We start from the raw sequence: 20,000 nt of genomic DNA on the forward strand, positions 1-20,000 counted from the left end.
CTACGGTAGGACCCTCAGTGTTCCGTACGGTGTTGTCTAGCTACGGTCTCCGGGGGCAACCCTACCGTAGAACCCTTAGCTCTACGGTAGGACCCTCAGTGTTCCGTACGGTGTTGTCTAGCTACGGTCTCCGGGGGCAACCCTACCATAGAACCCTTAGCTCTACGGTAGGACCCTCAGTGTTCCGTACGGTGTTGTCTAGCTACTGTCTCCGGGGGCAACCCTGACAGTTACAATCCTCATACTTTTCTCTTTACAGACCTGTGACCTCTGACCTCTAACCCCTGGTCCAGGACTGACCTCCTATCAGGTAACGCGCGCACACAAACAAAACAAGCAAACAAAGAAACAAAGAAACAAAGCAACAAACACATGCTCCCTCACTGATCTCTCTCTCTTTCTCCAGGAAGCTCCGCCTCTTCGGTGATGATGTCAGTAGACGTGGCCAATAGGAACGGCCCTGCCGTGACTCCTCCCGCCTCCCTCAGCCTTCGCTCCTCCCACAACCGTGATGTCAGAGGCGATGATGTCACCAGGCAGGGTTGGGCTACGCTGCCTAAGTGTCGTAAGAAGTATTCTCTGACCAGTATCCAGAGTGCAATGGGGCTGAGTGACCCGACTCTTCCTCCTCCGTCGTCGTCGACTCCCAACAACCCCAAACTGGCCAAGAATGGGCTGAACGCCCTGCGCCAAGCAGCTGGACGACATGACCACAACAAGAACACAACCCCTGACCCCGACTCAACCACAGAGGACTACAGTACAAACAGTATAACCGTCAATGAGGACGTCGTCACCAAGATGAACCTCAACCTCAACCCCGACACCAAGACACATCTGGACCTGATAACTAACTTCACGTCCTCAGACCTGGACCTGAAAACTAACTTCACGTCCTCAGACCTGGACCTGAAAACTAACTTCACGTCCTCAGACCTGGACCTGATAACTAACTTCACGTCCTCAGACATGGACCTGATAACTAACTTCACGTCCTCAGACCTGGACCTGAAAACTAACCTCACGTCCTCAGACCTGGACCTGAAAACTAACTTCACGTCCTCAGACCTGGACCTGAAAACTAACTTCACGTCCTCAGACCTGGACCTGAAAACTAACTTCACGTCCTCAGACCTGGACCTGAAAACTAACTTCACGTCCTCAGACCTGGACCTGAAAACTAACTTCACGTCCTCAGACCTGGACCTGAAAACTAACGTGAACTCAGATCTGGACCTGAAAACTAACGTGAACTCAGATCTGGACCTGAAAACTAACGTGAACTCAGATCTGGACCTGAAAACTAATGTGAACTCAGATCTGGACCTGAAAACTAACGTGAACTCAGATCTGGACCTGAAAACTAACGTGAACTCAGACCTGGACCTGAAAACTAACGTGAACTCAGACCTGGACCTGAAAACTAACGTGAACTCAGACCTGGACCTGAAAACTAACGCGAACTCAGACCTGGACCTGAAAACTAACTTGAACTCAGATCTGGACCTGAAAACTAACGTGAACTCAGACCTGGACCTGAAAACTAACGTGAACTCAGACCTGGACCTGAAAACTAACGTGAACTCAGACCTGAAAACTAACGTGAACTCAGACCTGAAAACTAACGTGAACTCAGACCTGAAAACTAACGTGAACTCAGATCTGGACCTGATAACTCACGTGAACTCAGATCTGGAACTGAAAACTAACGTGAACTCAGATCTGGACCTGATAACTCACGTGAACTCAGATCTGGATCTGAAAACTAACGTGACCTCAGATCTGGAACTGAAAACTAACGTGAACTCAGATCTGGATCTGATAACTAACGTGAACTCAGATCTGGATCTGAAAACTAACGTGAACTCAGATCTGGACCTGAAAACTAACGTGAACTCAGATCTGGATCTGATAACTAACGTGAACTCAGATCTGGATCTGAAAACTAACGTGAACTCAGACCTGGACCTGAAAACTAACGTGAACTCAGACCTGGACCTGAAAACTAACGTGACCTCAGATCTGGAACTGAAAACTAACGTGAACTCAGATCTGGATCTGAAAACTAACGTGAACTCAGATCTGGATCTGATAACTAACGTGAACTCAGATCTGGATCTGAAAACTAACGTGACCTCAGATCTGGAACTGAAAACTAACGTGAACTCAGATCTGGATCTGAAAACTAACGTGAACTCAGATCTGGACCTGAAAACTAACGTGAACTCAGATCTGGACCTGAAAACTAACGTGAACTCAGATCTGGATCTGATAACTAACGTGAACTCAGATCTGGATCTGAAAACTAACGTGAACTCAGATCTGGACCTGAAAACTAACGTGAGGATAGAGGAGGAGAGGATAGATGAGGAAGAGGAGGAGAGGAGGTTAGAGGAGGAGAGGATAGATGAGGAAGAGGAGGAGAGGATAGAGGAAGAGGAGCAGAGGAGGATAGAGGAGGAGAGGGGGATAGAGGAGGAAGAGGAGGAGCGGATAGAGGAGGAGAGGATAGAAGAGGAGGAAGAGGAGGAGAGGATAGAGGAGGAAGAGGAGGAGAGGAGGATAGAGAGGAAGGGGAGGAGAGGATAGAGGAGGAGAGGATAGAGGAGGAGAGGATAGAGGAGGAAGAGGAGGAGAGGATAGAGGAGGAGAGGATAGAAGAGGAGGAAGAGGAGGAGAGGATAGAGGAGGAGAGGATAGAGGAGGAAGAGGAGGAGAGGATAGAGGAGGAGAGGATAGAGGAAGAGGAGGAGAGGATAGAGGAGGAAGAGGAGAGGATAGAGGAGGAAGAGCAGCAGAGGAGGATAGATGAGGAAGAGGAGGAGAGGATAGAAGAAGAGGAGCAGAGACCTCTGTTGAAGAGTGAGAACCAGGTCAAAGCTCCAGACCAGGGGAGCCAACCAGACCTCCACCCCAGCTTTAGGCTCCTCAAATCGGTTAAAGACTCTCCGTGTCCCCCTCCTCCCTCCACACCCAGAAACAGCAGTCCTGAAGACACCCCTCCCCTCTCCTCCTCCTCCTCGTCCTCCTCCTCCTCCTCCTCTCCTCTGAGGCAGAAGGATAGTGTTGTAGAGGTGAAGACAGACTATGTCGTAATCGGGATCCAGGACGTGAACCCTTCTGGCTGGTCCTCTCTGTCTCAGGAGAACACCTGCCCTCCACTCCCAGGTAGGCCTGGAACACACACACACACACACAAACACACACACACTATATTGTTTATGAGGAAAGAGTGCAGTGTGGGAGGCCTCGGTCAGTGGCTCAGTGTGTGTCGGTGTGTGTGTGTGTACCAGTGTGTGTGTGTATCAGTGAATGTGTGTGTGTGTGTGTGTGTGTGTGTGTGTGTGTGTGTGTGTGTGTGTGTGTGTGTGTGTGTGTGTGTGTGTGTGTTTGGTTCTGCTGGTTTGATTTTGGCGTTTCTGTTTTCTTTGCTACTCTGTGGTCTCCCAGCGCTCTGTTTTCTCTCAGGTGTTAGGCTGTCTCTCTCTCTCTCTCTCTCTCTTTCTCTCTCTCTCTCCTGCAGGATGGGCTGTGTGTTGTGAAGTGTCTAGCTGTATGAGAGGGCAGGAGTATGAAGCTAGCTAGTTATTAGTGTCTAGTGTCTAGCTGCAGTCAGTATGAAGCTAGCTAGTTATTCGTGTCTAGTGTCTAGCTGCAGTCAGTATGAAGCTAGCTAGGTATTAGTGTCTAGTGTCTAGCTGCAGTCAGTATGAAGCTAGCTAGTTATTAGTGTCTAGTGTCTAGCTGCAGTCAGTATGAAGCTAGCTAGGTATTAGTGTCTAGTGTCTAGCTGCAGTCAGTATGAAGCTAGCTAGTTATTAGTGTCTAGTGTCTAGCTGCAGTCAGTATGAAGCTAGCTAGGTATTAGTGTCTAGCTGCAGTCAGTATGAAGCTAGCTAGGTATTAGTGTCTAGTGTCTAGCTGCAGTCAGTATGAAGCTAGCTAGTTATTAGTGTCTAGTGTTTAGCTGCAGTCAGTATGAAGCTAGCTAGGTATTAGTGTCTAGTGTCTAGCTGCAGTCAGTATGAAGCTAGCTAGGTATTAGTGTCTAGCTGCAGTCAGTATGAAGCTAGCTAGTTATTAGTGTCTAGCTGCAGTCAGTATGAAGCTAGCTAGTTATTAGTGTCTAGTGTCTAGCTGCAGTCAGCATGAAGCTAGCTAGGTATTAGTGTCTAGTGTCTAGCTGCAGTCAGTATGAAGCTAGCAAGGTATTAGTGTCTAGTGTCTAGCTGCAGTCAGTATGAAGCTAGTTAGTTATTAGTGTCTAGTGTTTAGTCGCAGTCAGTATGAAGCTAGCTAGTTATTAGTGTCTAGCTGCAGTCAGTATGAAGCTAGCTAGTTATTAGTGTCTAGTGTCTAGCTGCAGTCAGTATGAAGCTAGCTAGGTATTAGTGTCTAGTGTCTAGCTGCAGTCAGTATGAAGCTAGCTAGTTATTAGTGTCTAGTGTCTAGCTGCAGTCAGTATGAAGCTAGCTAGGTATTAGTGTCTAGCTGCAGTCAGTATGAAGCTAGCTAGGTATTAGTGTCTAGTGTCTAGCTGCAGTCAGTATGAAGCTAGCTAGTTATTAGTGTCTAGTGTTTAGCTGCAGTCAGTATGAAGCTAGCTAGGTTTTAGTGTCTAGTGTCTAGCTGCAGTCAGTATGAAGCTAGCTAGTTATTAGTGTCTAGCTGCAGTCAGTATGAAGCTAGCTAGTTATTAGTGTCTAGTGTCTAGCTGCAGTCAGTATGAAGCTAGCTAGGTATTAGTGTCTAGTGTCTAGCTGCAGTCAGTATGAAGCTAGCTAGTTATTAGTGTCTAGTGTCTAGCTGCAGTCAGTATGAAGCTAGCTAGGTATTAGTGTCTAGTGTCTAGCTGCAGTCAGTATGAAGCTAGCTAGGTATTAGTGTCTAGTGTCTAGCTGCAGTCAGTATGAAGCTAGCAAGGTATTAGTGTCTAGTGTCTAGCTGCAGTCAGTATGAAGCTAGCTAGTTATTAGTGTCTAGTGTTTAGCTGCAGTCAGTATGAAGCTAGCTAGTTATTAGTGTCTAGCTGCAGTCAGTATGAAGCTAGCTAGGTATTAGTGTCTAGTGTCTAGCTGCAGTCAGTATGAAGCTAGCTAGTTATTAGTGTCTAGTGTCTAGCTGCAGACAGTATGAAGCTAGCTAGGTATTAGTGTCTAGCTGCAGTCAGTATGAAGCTAGCTAGGTATTAGTGTCTGGTGTCTAGCTGCAGTCAGTATGAAGCTAGCTAGGTATTAGTGTCTAGTGTCTAGCTGTAGTCAGTATGAAGCTAGCTAGGTATTAGTGTCTAGTGTCTAGCTGTAGTCAGTATGAAGCTAGCTAGGTATTAGTGTCTAGTGTCTAGCTGCAGTCAGTATGAAGCTAGCTAGTTATTAGTGTCTAGTGTCTAGCTGTAGTCAGTATGAAGCTAGCTAGGTATTAGTGTCTAGTGTCTAGCTGCAGTCATTATGAAGCTAGCTAGTTATTAGTGTCTAGCTGCAGTCAGTATGAAGCTAGCTAGTTATTAGTGTCTAGTGTCTAGCTGCAGTCAGTATGAAGCTAGCTAGGTATTAGTGTCTAGTGTCTAGCTGCAGTCAGTATGAAGCTAGCTAGGTATTAGTTTGTAGTGTCTAGTTGCAGTCAGTATGAAGCTAGCTAGGTATTAGTGTCTAGTGTCTAGCTGCAGCCAGTATGAAGCTAGCTAGGTATTAGTTTCTAGTGTGTAGTTGCAGTCAGTATGAAGCTAGCTAGGTATTAGTTTCTAGTGTCTAGTTGCAGTCAGTATGAAGCTAGCTAGTTATTAGTGTCTAGTGTCTAGCTGCAGTCAGTATGAAGCTAGCTAGTTATTAGTGTCTAGTGTCTAGCTGCAGTCAGTATGAAGCTAGCTAGGTATTAGTGTCTAGTGTCTAGCTGCAGTCAGTATGAAGCTAGCTAGTTATTAGTGTCTAGTGTCTAGTCAGTATGAAGCTAGCTAGGTATTAGTGTCTAGTGTCTAGCTGCAGTCAGTATGAAGCTAGCTAGTTATTAGTGTCTAGTGTCTAGCTGCAGTCAGTATGAAGCTAGCTAGTTATTAGTGTCTAGTGTCTAGCTGCAGTCAGTATGAAGCTAGCTAGTTATTAGTGTCTAGTGTCTAGCTGCAGTCAGTTTGAAGCTAGCTAGTTATTAGTGTCTAGTGTCTAGCTGCAGTCAGTATGAAGCTAGCTAGTTATTAGTGTCTAGTGTCTAGCTGCAGTCAGTATGAAGCTAGCTAGTTATTAGTGTCTAGCTGCAGTCAGTATGAAGCTAGCCAGGTATTAGTGTCTAGTGTCTAGCTGCAGTCAGTATGAAGCTAGCTAGTTATTAGTGTCTAGTGTCTAGCTGCAGTCAGTATGAAGCTAGCTAGTTATTAGTGTCTAGCTGCAGTCAGTATGAAGCTAGCTAGTTATTAGTGTCTAGCTGCAGTCAGTATGAAGCTAGCTAGGTATTAGTGTCTAGTGTCTAGCTGCAGTCAGAATGAAGCTAGCTAGTTATTAGTGTCTAGTGTCTAGCTGCAGTCAGTATGAAGCTAGCTAGTTATTAGTGTCTAGTGTCTAGCTGCAGTCAGTATGAAGCTAGCTAGTTATTAGTGTCTAGCTGCAGTCAGTATGAAGCTAGCTAGGTATTAGTGTCTAGTGTCTAGCTGCAGTCAGTATGAAGCTAGCTAGTTATTAGTGTCTAGTGTCTAGCTGCAGTCAGTATGAAGCTAGCTAGTTATTAGTGTCTAGCTGCAGTCAGTATGAAGCTAGCCAGGTATTAGTGTCTAGTGTCTAGCTGCAGTCAGTATGAAGCTAGCTAGTTATTAGTGTCTAGTGTCTAGCTGCAGTCAGTATGAAGCTAGCTAGTTATTAGTGTCTAGTGTCTAGCTGCAGTCAGTATGAAGCTAGCTAGTTATTAGTGTCTAGCTGCAGTCAGTATGAAGCTAGCTAGGTATTAGTGTCTAGTGTCTAGCTGCAGTCAGAATGAAGCTAGCTAGTTATTAGTGTCTAGTGTCTAGCTGCAGTCAGTATGAAGCTAGCTAGTTATTAGTGTCTAGTGTCTAGCTGCAGTCAGTATGAAGCTAGCTAGTTATTAGTGTCTAGCTGCAGTCAGTATGAAGCTAGCTAGGTATTAGTGTCTAGTGTCTAGCTGCAGTCAGTATGAAGCTAGCTAGTTATTAGTTTCTAGTGTCTAGTTTCAGTCAGTATGAAGCTAGCTAGGTATTAGTGTCTAGTGTCTAGCTGCAGCCAGTATGAAGCTAGCTAGGTATTAGTTTCTAGTGTCTAGTTGCAGTCAGTATGAAGCTAGCTAGTTATTAGTGTCTAGTGTCTAGCTGCAGTCAGTATGAAGCTAGCTAGTTATTAGTGTCTAGTGTCTAGCTGCAGTCAGTATGAAGCTAGCTAGTTATTAGTGTCTAGTGTCTAGCTGCAGTCAGTATGAAGCTAGCTAGGTATTAGTGTCTAGTGTCTAGCTGCAGTCAGTATGAAGCTAGCTAGGTATTAGTGTCTGGTGTCTAGCTGCAGTCAGTATGAAGCTAGCTAGGTATTAGTGTCTAGTGTCTAGCTCTAGTCAGTATGAAGCTAGCTAGGTATTAGTGTCTAGTGTCTAGCTACAGAGTCAATGTGGAGGCTATATACAGGGTGTACCGGTACAGAGTCAATGTGGAGGCTATATACAGGGGGTACCGGTACAGAGTCAGTGTGGAGGCTATATACAGGGGGTACCGGTACAGAGTCAATGTGGAGGCTATATACAGGGGGTGCCGGTACAGAGTCAATGTGGAGGCTATATACAGGGGGTACCGGTACAGAGTCAATGTGGAGGCTATATACAGGGGGTACCGGTACAGAGTCAATGTGGAGACTATATACAGGGGGTACCGGTACAGAGTCAATGTGGAGGCTATATACAGGGGGTACCGGTACAGAGTCAATGTGGAGACTATATACAGGGGGTACCGGTACAGAGTCAATGTGGAGGCTATATACAGGGGGTACTGGTACAGAGTCAATGTGGAGGCTATATACAGGGGGTACCGGTACAGAGTCAATGTGGAGACTATATACAGGGGGTACCGGTACAGAGTAAATGTGGAGACTATATACAGGGGGTACCGGTACCGAGTCAATGTGGAGTCTATATACAGGGGGTACCGGTACAGAGTCAATGTGGAGACTATATACAGAGGGTACCGGTACAGAGTCAATGTGGAGACTATATACAGGGGGTACCAGTACCGAGTCAATGTGGAGTCTATATACAGGGGGTACCGGTACAGAGTCAATGTGGAGACTATATACAGGGGGTACCGGTACAGAGTCAATGTGGAGGCTATATACAGGGGGTACCGGTACAGAGTCAATGTGGAGGATATATACAGGGGGTACCGGTACAGAGTCAATGTGGAGGCTATATACAGGGGGTACCGGTACAGAGTCAATGTGGAGTCTATATACAGGGGGTACCGGTACAGAGTCAATGTGGAGGCTATATACAGGGGGTACCGGTACAGAGTCAATGTGGAGGCTATATACAGGGGGTACCGGTACAGAGTCAATGTGGAGGCTATATACAGGGGGTACCGGTACAGAGTCAATGTGGAGGCTATATACAGGGGATACCGGTGCAGAGTCAATGTGGAGGCTATATACAGGGTATTACGGTACAGAGTCAATGTGGAGGCTATATACAGGGGGTACTGGTACAGAGTCAATGTGGAGGCTATATACAGGGGGTACCGGTACAGAGTCAATGTGGAGACTGTATACAGGGGGTACCGGTACCGAGTCAATGTGGAGTCTATATACAGGGGGTACCGGTACAGAGTCAATGTGGAGGCTATATACAGGGTATTACGGTACAGAGTCAATGTGGAGACTATATACAGGGGGTACCGGTACAGAGTCAATGTGGAGGCTCTATACAGGGGGTACCGGTACAGAGTCAATGTGGAGGCTATATACAGAGGGTACCGGTACAGAGTCAATGTGGAGGCTATATACAGGGGGTACCGGTACAGAGTCAATGTGGAGACTATATACAGGGGGTACCGGTACAGAGTCAATGTGGAGGCTATATACAGGGGGGTACCGGTACAGAGTCAATGTGGAGGCTATATACAGGGGGTACCGGTACAGAGTCAATGTGGAGGCTATATACAGGAGGTACTGGTACAGAGTCAATGTGGAGGCTATATACAGGGGGTACCGGTACAGAGTCAATGTGGAGGCTATATACAGGAGGTACTGGTACAGAGTCAATGTGGAGGCTATATACAGGGGGTACCGGTACAGAGTCAATGTGGAGGCTATATACAGGAGGTACTGGTACAGAGTCAATGTGGAGGCTATATACAGGGGGTACCGGTACAGAGTCAATGTGGAGGCTATATACAGGAGGTACCGGTACAGAGTCAATGTGGAGGCTATATACAGGGTATTACGGTACAGAGTCAATGTGGAGGCTATATACAGGGGGTACCGGTACAGAGTCAATGTGGAGGCTATATACAGGGGGTACCGGTACAGAGTCAATGTGGAGGCTATATACAGGGTGTACCGGTACAGAGTCAATGTGGAGGCTATATACAGGGGGTACCGGTACAGAGTCAATGTGGAGGCTATATACAGGGGGTACCGGTACAGAGTCAATGTGGAGACTATATACAGGGGGTACCGGTACAGAGTCAATGTGGAGGCTATATACAGGGGGTACCGGTACAGAGTCAATGTGGAGGCTATATACAGGGTGTTACGGTACAGAGTCAATGTGGAGGTTATATACAGGGGGTACCGGTACAGAGTCAATGTGGAGGCTATATACAGGGGGTACCGGTACAGAGTCAATGTGGAGGTTATATACAGGGGGTACCGGTACAGAGTCAATGTGGAGGTTATATACAGGGGGTACCGGTACAGAGTCAATGTGGAGGTTATATACAGGGGGTACCGGTACAGAGTCAATGTGGAGGCTATATACAGGGGGTACCGGTACAGAGTCAATGTGGAGGCTATATACAGGGGGTACCGGTACAGAGTCAATGTGGAGGCTATATACAGGGGGTACCGGTACAGAGTCAATTGAGGTAATATGTCCATGTTTGTCTCAGATATCTGGAGTGGTCAGGGCTGTCAGACAGAAGGAGATCTTCCTCCAGGCTGGAAGAGGATCACAGACAAGGCTGATATCTACTACTGGCATATCCCTAGTGGAGCTACACAGTGGGAGAGGCCAGCGCCCAGAGACCCTCTCACCAGACAGGAGGACTCTAGCCTGGGGGACACCACGTCAGCCTCCCCGGCTCCAGACCACAGAGACCCTCTCACCAGACAGGAGGACTCTAGCCTGGGGGACACCACGTCAGCCTCCCCGGCTCCAGACCACAGAGACCCTCTCACCAGACAGGAGGACTCTAGCCTGGGGGACACCACGTCAGCCTCCCCGGCTCCAGACCACAGAGACCGTCTCACCAGACAGGAGGACTCTAGCCTGGGGGACACCACGTCAGCCTCCCCGGCTCCAGACCACAGAGACCCTCTCACCAGACAGGAGGACTCTAGCCTGGGGGACACCACGTCAGCCTCCCCGGCTCCAGACCACAGAGACCCTCTCACCAGACAGGAGGACTCTAGCCTGGGGGACACCACGTCAGCCTCCCCGGCTCCAGACCACAGAGACCGTCTCACCAGACAGGAGGACTCTAGCCTGGGGGACACCACGTCAGCCTCCTCGGCTCCAGACCACAGAGACCCTCTCACCAGACAGGAGGACTCTAGCCTGGGGGACACCACATCAGCCTCCCCGGCTCCAGACCACAGAGACCGTCTCACCAGACAGGAGGACTCTAGCCTGGGGGACACCACGTCAGCCTCCCCGGCTCCAGACCACAGAGACCGTCTCACCAGACAGGAGGACTCTAGCCTGGGGGACACCACGTCAGCCTCCCCGGCTCCAGACCACAGAGACCGTCTCACCAGACAGGAGGACTCTAGCCTGGGGGACACCACGTCAGCCTCCCCGGCTCCAGACCACAGAGACCCTCTCACCAGACAGGAGGACTCTAGCCTGGGGGACACCACGTCAGCCTCCCCGGCTCCAGACCACCAGGTAAACAACTAGAATTACGTGTTTTGTATTTTTAGGGGAGAAAGCAATAATAATTGGATCCCAGACGATGACATTTGATTAAATAAATCCACGTATTTTCTATTTAATTGTAACAGTGAGATCTGAAGACATCAAATTAAATCACGTTTTATTGGTCACATGGTCAGCAGATGTTATTGGTCACATGGTTAGCAGATGTTATTGGTCACATGGTTAGCAGATGTTATTGGTCACATGGTTAGCAGATGTTATCCGTCACATGGTTAGCAGATGTTATTGGTCACATGGTTAGCAGATGATATTGGTCACATGGTTAGCAGATGTTATTGGTCACATGGTCAGCAGATGTTATTGGTCACATGGTTAGCAGATGTTATTGGTCACATGGTTAGCAGGTGTTATTGGTCACATGGTCAGCAGATGTTATTGGTCACATGGTTAGCAGATGTTATTGGTCACATGGTTAGCAGATGTTATTGGTCACATGGTTAGCAGATGTTATTGGTCACATGGTTAGCAGATGTTAATGGTCACATGGTTAGCAGATGTTATTGGTCACATGGTTAGCAGATGTTATTGGTCACATGGTTAGTAGATGTTAATGGTCACATGGTTAGCAGATGATATTGGTCACATGGTTAGCAGATGTTATTGGTCACATGGTTAGCAGATGATATTGGTCACATGGTTAGCTGATGTTATTGGTCACATGGTTAGCAGATGTTATTGGTCACATGGTTAGCAGATGTTATTGGTCACATGGTTAGCAGATGTTAATGTGAGTGTAGTGAAATGCTTGTGTTTCTAGTTCCTACCGTGCAGTAATATCTAACAAGTAATCTAACAATTTCACAACAACTACCTAATACACACAAATGTAAAGGAATGAATAAGAATATGTACATATAAATATATGGATGAGCGTAGACAGCAGCCTCTCTGTGCAGTGATGATGTAGAGATAGAGAGATTTGAGTCTGTATGTAGACAGCAGCCTCTGTGTTAGTGATGATGTTGAGATAGAGAGATTTGAGTCTGTATGTAGACAGCAGCCTCTCTGTGTCAGTGATGATGTTGAGATAGAGAGATTTGAGTCTGTATGTAGACAGCAGCCTCTCTGTGTCAGTGATGATGTTGAGATAGAGAGATTTGAGTCTGTATGTAGACAGCAGCCTCTCTGTGTTAGTGATGATGTTGAGATAGAGAGATTTGAGTCTGTATGTAGACAGCAGCCTCTCTGTGTTAGTGATGATGTTGAGATAGAGAGATTTGAGTCTGTATGTAGACAGCAGCCTCTCTGTGTTAGTGATGATGTTGAGATAGAGAGATTTGAGTCTGTATGTAGACAGCAGCCTCTCTGTGTTAGTGATGATGTTGAGATAGAGAGAGTTGAGTCTGTATGTAGACAGCAGCCTATCTGTGTTAGTGATGATGTTGAGATAGAGAGATTTGAGTCTGTATGTAGACAGCAGCCTCTCTGTGTTAGTGATGATGTTGAGATAGAGAGATTTGAGTCTGTATGTAGACAGCAGCCTCTCTGTGTTAGTGATGATGTTGAGATAGAGAGATTTGAGTCTGTATGTAGACAGCAGCCTCTCTGTGTTAGTGATGATGTTGAGATAGAGAGATTTGAGTCTGTATGTAGACAGCAGCCTCTCTGTGTTAGTGATGATGTTGAGATAGAGAGATTTGAGTCTGTATGGAGACAGCAGCCTCTCTGTGTTAGAGAGATTTGAGTCTGTATGTAGACAGCAGCCTCTCTGTGTTAGTGATGATGTTGAGATAGAGAGATTTGAGTCTGTATGTAGACAGCAGCCTCTCTGTGTTAGAGAGATTTGAGTCTGTATGTAGACAGCAACCTCTCTGTGTTAGTGATGATGTTGAGATAGAGAGATTTGAGTCTGACTTGCCTTTAGCTCAGTGGTACTGTCTTTTTGCCGTGCAGTAGACCCAGGGGTTGAACATCAGGCAGTCACACTTCCATGCTGATCTGTCTGTGTGTCTCTCTCTGTCTGTCTGTCTGTCTGTCTGTCTGTCTGTCTGTCTGTCTGTCTGTCTGTCTGTCTGTCTCTCTCTGTGTGTGTCTGTCTGTCTGTCTGTGTGTGTGTGTCTGTCTCTGTCTGTCTGTGTGTCTCTCTCTGTGTGTGTCTGTGTGTCTGTGTGTCTGTGTGTGTCTCTTTCTCTCTGTGTGTGTCTGTGTGTCTGTGTGTCTGTGTGTGTCTCTTTCTCTCTGTGTGTGTCTGTGTGTCTGTGTGTCTGTGTGTGTCTCTTTCTCTCTGTGTGTGTCTGTGTGTCTGTGTGTCTGTGTGTGTCTCTTTCTCTCTGTGTGTGTCTCCCTCTATGTATCTGTCTGTGTGTGTGTGTGTCTGTGTGTGTGTGTGTGTGTGTGTGTGTGTGTGTCTCTCTATCTCTGTGTGTGTGTGTTGTGCTCCCAGGGTGAAGTGTGTATAGAAGTGTCTCCTGGGTCTGACAGCTCCCCCTCTGACAGCTCTCTGCAGACCCCCCCACTCCACTACAACCTTCCTGGATTCATCAACAGATGCTACTTTGTAAGTCCCGCCCTCCCTATCACCCAATCACAACACTGGGATATGTTTTTTGGGGGGGAGGGGCTTTAATATTGATCATCTTTAATTTTGTAGATTTTGGCTTCTGTCAATGTAATTATCTACATAACTTCCAATCCTCCATATATTTTTAGTAAATATATATATAATTTATTATTTTTATTATATTTTCCTTTATTATTGTCCCCTAACTGGAGTAAACTAATAGACAACAACTCTTAGGCTTCTAATTCCAGTTTAAACATACTGTATATATTTTACAGACAGTATATTTTACATTAGTTATCTTGTTATTTATAGTCCCATCCTTCAGCTCCCCACAACCCCTCCCATCAGATCACCCCTGTCCACCTGGATCCCAGGTCGTCCCAATGTCTGGCAGATCACCCCTGTATCCCAGGGCCTTTGAGAGATTGGGGACCCGTCCTTTATAAAGAGCCCACAGCGCCACCTACAGGACAGAAGCAGACCAACAGCCAAAAGCCCTTCCATTATACTGGACAGTTATTCAACAAATATATACAAACAATTACTGCATATCTTAATTTATTTCCACAATTAACTAAGAATATGGGTAAGAATGTAGGCACTTCCTACGAAGGATTTTTCTTAACGAGGACCGGCATTACAAAAATACTTTTTTTCGGCAAGCAAACAATTATTGTGATTCATCCTATACTGTCCCTAACATCATTACCCCTTAGCAACAGATGTGGGATACACACACACACACACACACACACACACACACACACACACACACACACACACACACACACACACACACACACACACACACACACTCCCCCCATCCTTCACCACAAACAACCACAGGCTCAGATGTTCCTGCACTGAGCTCAGCCCTGACAATTGATTGTGATTCTATCTATACTGTGAGCCTAGTAAATGGAAAATATAATTTATTCTCTCTGTCTCTCTCTGTCTCTCTCTCTCTCTGTCTCTCTCTCTCTCTCTCTCTGTCTCTCTCTCTCTCTCTCTCTCTCTCTCTCTCTCTCTCTGTCTCTCTCTCTCTCTCTCTCTCTCTCTCTCTCTCTCTCTCTCTCTCTCTCTCTCTCTCTGTTTCTCTCTCTCTGTCTCTCTCTCTCTCTCTCTCTCTCTCTCTCTCTCTCTCTCTCTCTCTGTCTCTGTCTCTGTCTCTGTCTCTGTCTCTCTTCCTCTGTCTCTGTCTCTCTCTCTCTCTCTCTCTCTCTCTCTCTCTCTCTCTCTCTCTCTATGTCTCTCCCTCTCTCTGTCTCTCTCTCTCTCTGTCTCTCTCTCTCTCTCTCTCTCTCTCTCTCTCTCTCTCTCTCTCTCTCTCTCTCTCTCTCTCTCTCTCTCTCTCTCTCTCTCTCTCTCTCTCTCTCTCTCTCTCTCTCTCTCTCTCTCTCTGTGTCTCTCTCTCTCTCTCTCTCTCTCTCTCTCTCTCTCTCTCTCTCTCTCTCTCTCTCTCTCTCTCTCTCTCTCTCTCTCTCTCTCTCTCTCTCTCTCTCTCTCTCTCTCTCTCTCTCTCTATGTCTCTCTCTCTATGTCTCTCCCTCTCTCTGTCTCTCTCTCTCTCTGTCTCTCTCTCTCTCTCTCTCTCTCTCTCTCTCTCTCTCTCTCTGTCTCTCTCTGTCTCTCTCTCTCTCTCTCTCTCTGTCTCTCTCTCTCTCGCTCTGTCTCTCTCTCTCTCTCTCTGTCTCTCTCTCTCTCTCTCTCTCTCTCTCTCTCTCTCTCTCTCTCTCTCTCTCTCTCTCTCTCTCTCTCTCTCTCTCTCTCTCTCTCTCTCTCTCTCTCTCTCTCTCTCTCTCTCTCTCTCTCTCTCTCTCTCTCTCTCTCTCTCTCTCTCTCTCTCTAGCCTCGCTCATCTTCTCTACATGAACCTGATCATTCTGAACCTCACATGGAAAAAGATGTCAAGGTATCTACTTTCAATCTATCCCTTCCTGACCATGTGACCTCTATCCCTTCCTGACCATGTGACCTCTATCCCTTCCTGACCATGTGACCTCTATCCCTTCCTGACCATGTGACCTCTATCCCTTCCTGACCATGTGACCTCTATCCCTTCCTGACCATGTGACCTCTATCCCTTCCTGACCATGTGACCTCGACTAATGTTGTCATGTTTGGGTGGGTTATTCTGGATGGATGTGTGTTTGGGTGGGTTATTCTGGATGGATGTGTGTTTGGGTGGGTTATTCTGGATGGATGTGTGTTTGGGTGGGTTATTCTGGATGGATGTGTGTTTGGGTGGGTTATTCTGGATGGATGTGTGTTTGGGTGGGTTATTCTGGATGGATGTGTGTTTGGGTGGGTTATTCTGGATGGATGTGTGTTTGGGTGGGTTATTCTGGATGGATGTGTGTTTGGGTGGGTTATTCTGGATGGATGTGTGTTTGGTGTGGGTTATTCTGGATGGATGTGTGTTTGGGTGGGTTATTCTACATAGATGTGTGTTTGGGTGGGTTATTCTGGATGGATGTGTGTTTGGGTGGGTTATTCTGCATGGATGTGTGTTTGGGTGGGTTATTCTGGATGGATGTGTGTTTGGGTGGGTTATTCTACATGGATGTGTGTTTGGGTGGGTTATTCTGGATGGATGTGTGCTTGGGTGGGTTATTCTGGATGGATGTGTGTTTGGGTGGGTTATTCTGGATGGATGTGTGTTTGGGTGGGTTATTCTGGATGGATGTGTGTTTGGGTGGGTTATTCTGGATGGATGTGTGTTTGGGTGGGTTATTCTACATGGATGTGTGTTTGGGTGGGTTATTCTGGATGGATGTGTGTTTGGGTGGGTTATTCTACATGTATGTGTGTTTGGGTGGGTTATTCAACATGGATGTGTGTTTGGGTGGGTTATTCTGGATGGATGTGTGTTTGGGTGGGTTATTCTGGATGGATGTGTGTTTGGGTGGGTTATTCTGGATGGATGTGTGTTTGGGTGGGTTATTCTACATGGATGTGTGTTTGGGTGGGTTATTCTACATGGATGTGTGTTTGGGTGGGTTATTCTGGATGGATGTGTGTTTGGGTGGGTTATTCTACATGGATGTGTGTTTGGGTGGGTTATTCCACATGGATGTGTGTTTGGGTGGGTTATTCTGGATGGATGTGTGTTTGGGTGGGTTATTCTGGATGGATGTGTGTTTGGGTGGGTTATTCTGGATGGATGTGTGTTTGGGTGGGTTATTCTGGATGGATGTGTGTTTGGGTGGGTTATTCTACATGGATGTGTGTTTGGGTGGGTTATTCTGGATGGATGTGTGTTTGGGTGGGTTATTCCACATGGATGTGTGTTTGGGTGGGTTATTCTGGATGGATGTGTGTTTGGGTGGGTTATTCTGGATGGATGTGTGTTTGGGTGGGTTATTCTGGATGGATGTGTGTTTGGGTGGGTTATTCTGGATGGATGTGTGTTTGGGTGGGTTATTCTGGATGGATGTGTGTTTGGGTGGGTTATTCTACATGGATGTGTGTTTGGGTGGGTTATTCCACATGGATGTGTGTTTGGGTGGGTTATTCTGGATGGATGTGTGTTTGGGTGGGTTATTCTGGATGGATGTGTGTTTGGGTGGGTTATTCTGGATGGATGGATGTGTGTTTGGGTGGGTTATTCTGGATGGATGTGTGTTTGGGGGGGGTTATTCTGGATGGATGTGTGTTTGGGTGGGTTATTCTACATGGATGTGTGTTTGGGTGGGTTATTCTACATGGATGTGTTTGGGTGGGTTATTCTACATGCATGTGTGTTTGGGTGGGTTATTCTGGATGGATGTGTGTTTTGGTGGGTTATTCTACATGGATGTGTGTTTGGGTGGGTTATTCTGGATGGATGTGTGTTTGGGTGGGTTATTCTACATGGATGTTTGTTTGGGTGGGTTATTCTGGATGGATGTGTGTTTGGGTGGGTTATTCTGCATGGGTGTGTGTTTGGGTGGGTTATTCTGGATGGATGTGTGTTTGGGTGGGTTATTCTGGATGGATGTGTGTTTGGGTGGGTTATTCCACATGGATGTGTGTTTGGGTGGGTTATTCTACATGGATGTGTGTTTGGGGGGGTTATTCTGGATGGATGTGTGTTTGGGTGGGTTATTCTGGATGGATGTGTGTTTGGGTGGGTTATTCTGGATGGATGTGTGTTTGGGTGGGTTATTCTGGATGGATGTGTGTTTGGGTGGGTTATTCTGGATGGATGTGTGTTTGGGTGGGTTATTCTACATGGATGTGTGTTTGGGTGGGTTATTCTGGATGGATGTGTGTTTGGGTGGGTTATTCTGGATGGATGTGTGTTTGGGTGGGTTATTCTGGATGGATGTGTGTTTGGGTGGGTTATTCTGGATGGATGTGTGTTTGGGTGGGTTATTCTACATGGATGTGTGTTTGGGTGGGTTATTCCACATGGATGTGTGTTTGGGTGGGTTATTCTGGATGGATGTGTGTTTGGGTGGGTTATTCTGGATGGATGTGTGTTTGGGTGGGTTATTCTGGATGGATGTGTGTTTGGGTGGGTTATTCTGGATGGATGTGTGTTTGGGGGGGGTTATTCTGGATGGATGTGTGTTTGGGTGGGTTATTCTACATGGATGTGTGTTTGGGTGGGTTATTCTACATGGATGTGTGTTTGGGTGGGTTATTCTACATGCATGTGTGTTTGGGTGGGTTATTCTGGATGGATGTGTGTTTGGGTGGGTTATTCTACATGGATGTGTGTTTGGGTGGGTTATTCTGGATGGATGTGTGTTTGGGTGGGTTATTCTACATGGATGTGTGTTTGGGTGGGTTATTCTGGATGGATGTGTGTTTGGGTGGGTTATTCCACATGGATGTGTGTTTGGGTGGGTTATTCTGGATGGATGTGTGTTTGGGTGGGTTATTCTGCATGGGTGTGTGTTTGGGTGGGTTATTCTGGATGGATGTGTGTTTGGGTGGGTTATTCTGGATGGATGTGTGTTTGGGTGGGTTATTCCACATGGATGTGTGTTTGGGTGGGTTATTCTACATGGATGTGTGTTTGGGGGGGTTATTCTGGATGGATGTGTGTTTGGGTGGGTTATTCTGGATGGATGTGTGTTTGGGTGGGTTATTCTGGATGGATGTGTGTTTGGGTGGGTTATTCTGGATGGATGTCTGTTTGGGTGGGTTATTCCACATAGATGTGGGTTATTCTGGATGGATGTGTGTTTGGGTGGGTTATTCCACATGGATGTGTGTTTGGGTGGGTTATTCTACATGGATGTGTGTTTGGGTGGGTTATTCCACATGGATGTGTGTTTGGGTGGGTTATTCTGGATGGATGTGTGTTTGGGTGGGTTATTCTGCATGGATGTGTGTTTGGGTGGGTTATTCTGGGTGGATGTGTGTTTGGGTGGGTTATTCTGGATGGATGTGTGTTTGGGTGGGTTATTCCACATGGATGTGTGTTTGGGTGGGTTATTCTGGGTGGATGTGTGTTTGGGTGGGTTATTCCACATGGATGTGTGTTTGGGTGGGTTATTCTGGATGGATGTGTGTTTGGGTGTGTTATTCTGGATGGATGTGTGTTTGGGTGGGTTATTCTGGATGGATGTGTGTTTGGGTGGGTTATTCTGGATGGATGTGTGTTTGGGTGGGTTATTCTGGATGGATGTGTGTTTGGGTGGGTTATTCTGGATGGATGTGTGTTTGGGTGGGTTATTCTGGATGGATGTGTGTTTGGGTGGGTTATTCTGGATGGATGTGTGTTTGGGGGGGTTATTCTGGATGGATGTGTGTTTGGGTGGGTTATTCTGGATGGATGTGTGTTTGGGTGGGTTATTCTGGATGGATGTGTGTTTGGGGGGGTTATTCTGGATGGATGTGTGTTATTCTGGATGGATGTGTGTTTGGGTGGGTTATTCCACATGGATGTGTGTTTGGGTGGGTTATTCTGGATGGATGTGTGTTTGGGTGGGTTATTCTGGATGGATGTGTGTTTGGGTGGGTTATTCTGGATGGATGTGTGTTTGGAGGGGTTATTCTGGATGGATGTGTGTTATTCTGGATGGATGTGTATTTGGGTGGGTTATTCCACATGGATGTGTGTTTGGGTGGGTTATTCTGGATGGATGTGTGTTTGGGTGGGTTATTCTGGATGGATGTGTGACAGACCTGTCCTGTCTCTCTCTCTCTCTCTCTTCTCAACCCCCACTAATGTGTGTGTGTGTGTGTGGTGTGTGGTGTGTGGTGTGTGGTGTGTGTGTGTGTGTGTGTGTGTGTGTGTAGAAGCAGCTGTGGGGTGATGTTGGAGCTGTGAGTGGGGGAAAGATTGATAGTGAGGTTTGGAAGGTAAGTATCTCTCCTTTAGAGTCTGTCTGGGTTCAGGGTTCTATCTGTCTGGGTTCAGGGTTCTATCTGT

At 46.7% G+C, this 20,000-nt stretch overlaps 1 protein-coding gene across 1 annotated transcript in view; it reads left to right on the plus strand.

Moving 5' to 3' along the window:
• Positions 1-20,000, plus strand: part of apbb2b (amyloid beta (A4) precursor protein-binding, family B, member 2b) — a 50,060-nt gene that overhangs the window by 11,318 nt on the left and 18,742 nt on the right. The window contains 7 exon segments of the mRNA XM_071408485.1: positions 260-310; positions 407-2,535; positions 2,538-3,168; positions 10,082-11,079; positions 13,514-13,627; positions 15,483-15,545; positions 19,868-19,930. Coding sequence (XP_071264586.1) covers positions 427-2,535; positions 2,538-3,168; positions 10,082-11,079; positions 13,514-13,627; positions 15,483-15,545; positions 19,868-19,930 — 3,978 coding nt within the window. The 5' untranslated portion in view covers positions 260-310; positions 407-426.

The sequence above is a fragment of the Salvelinus alpinus genome, chromosome 6, assembly GCF_045679555.1.
Source record: "Salvelinus alpinus chromosome 6, SLU_Salpinus.1, whole genome shotgun sequence".
Classification (NCBI taxonomy): Eukaryota; Metazoa; Chordata; class Actinopteri; order Salmoniformes; family Salmonidae; genus Salvelinus; species Salvelinus alpinus.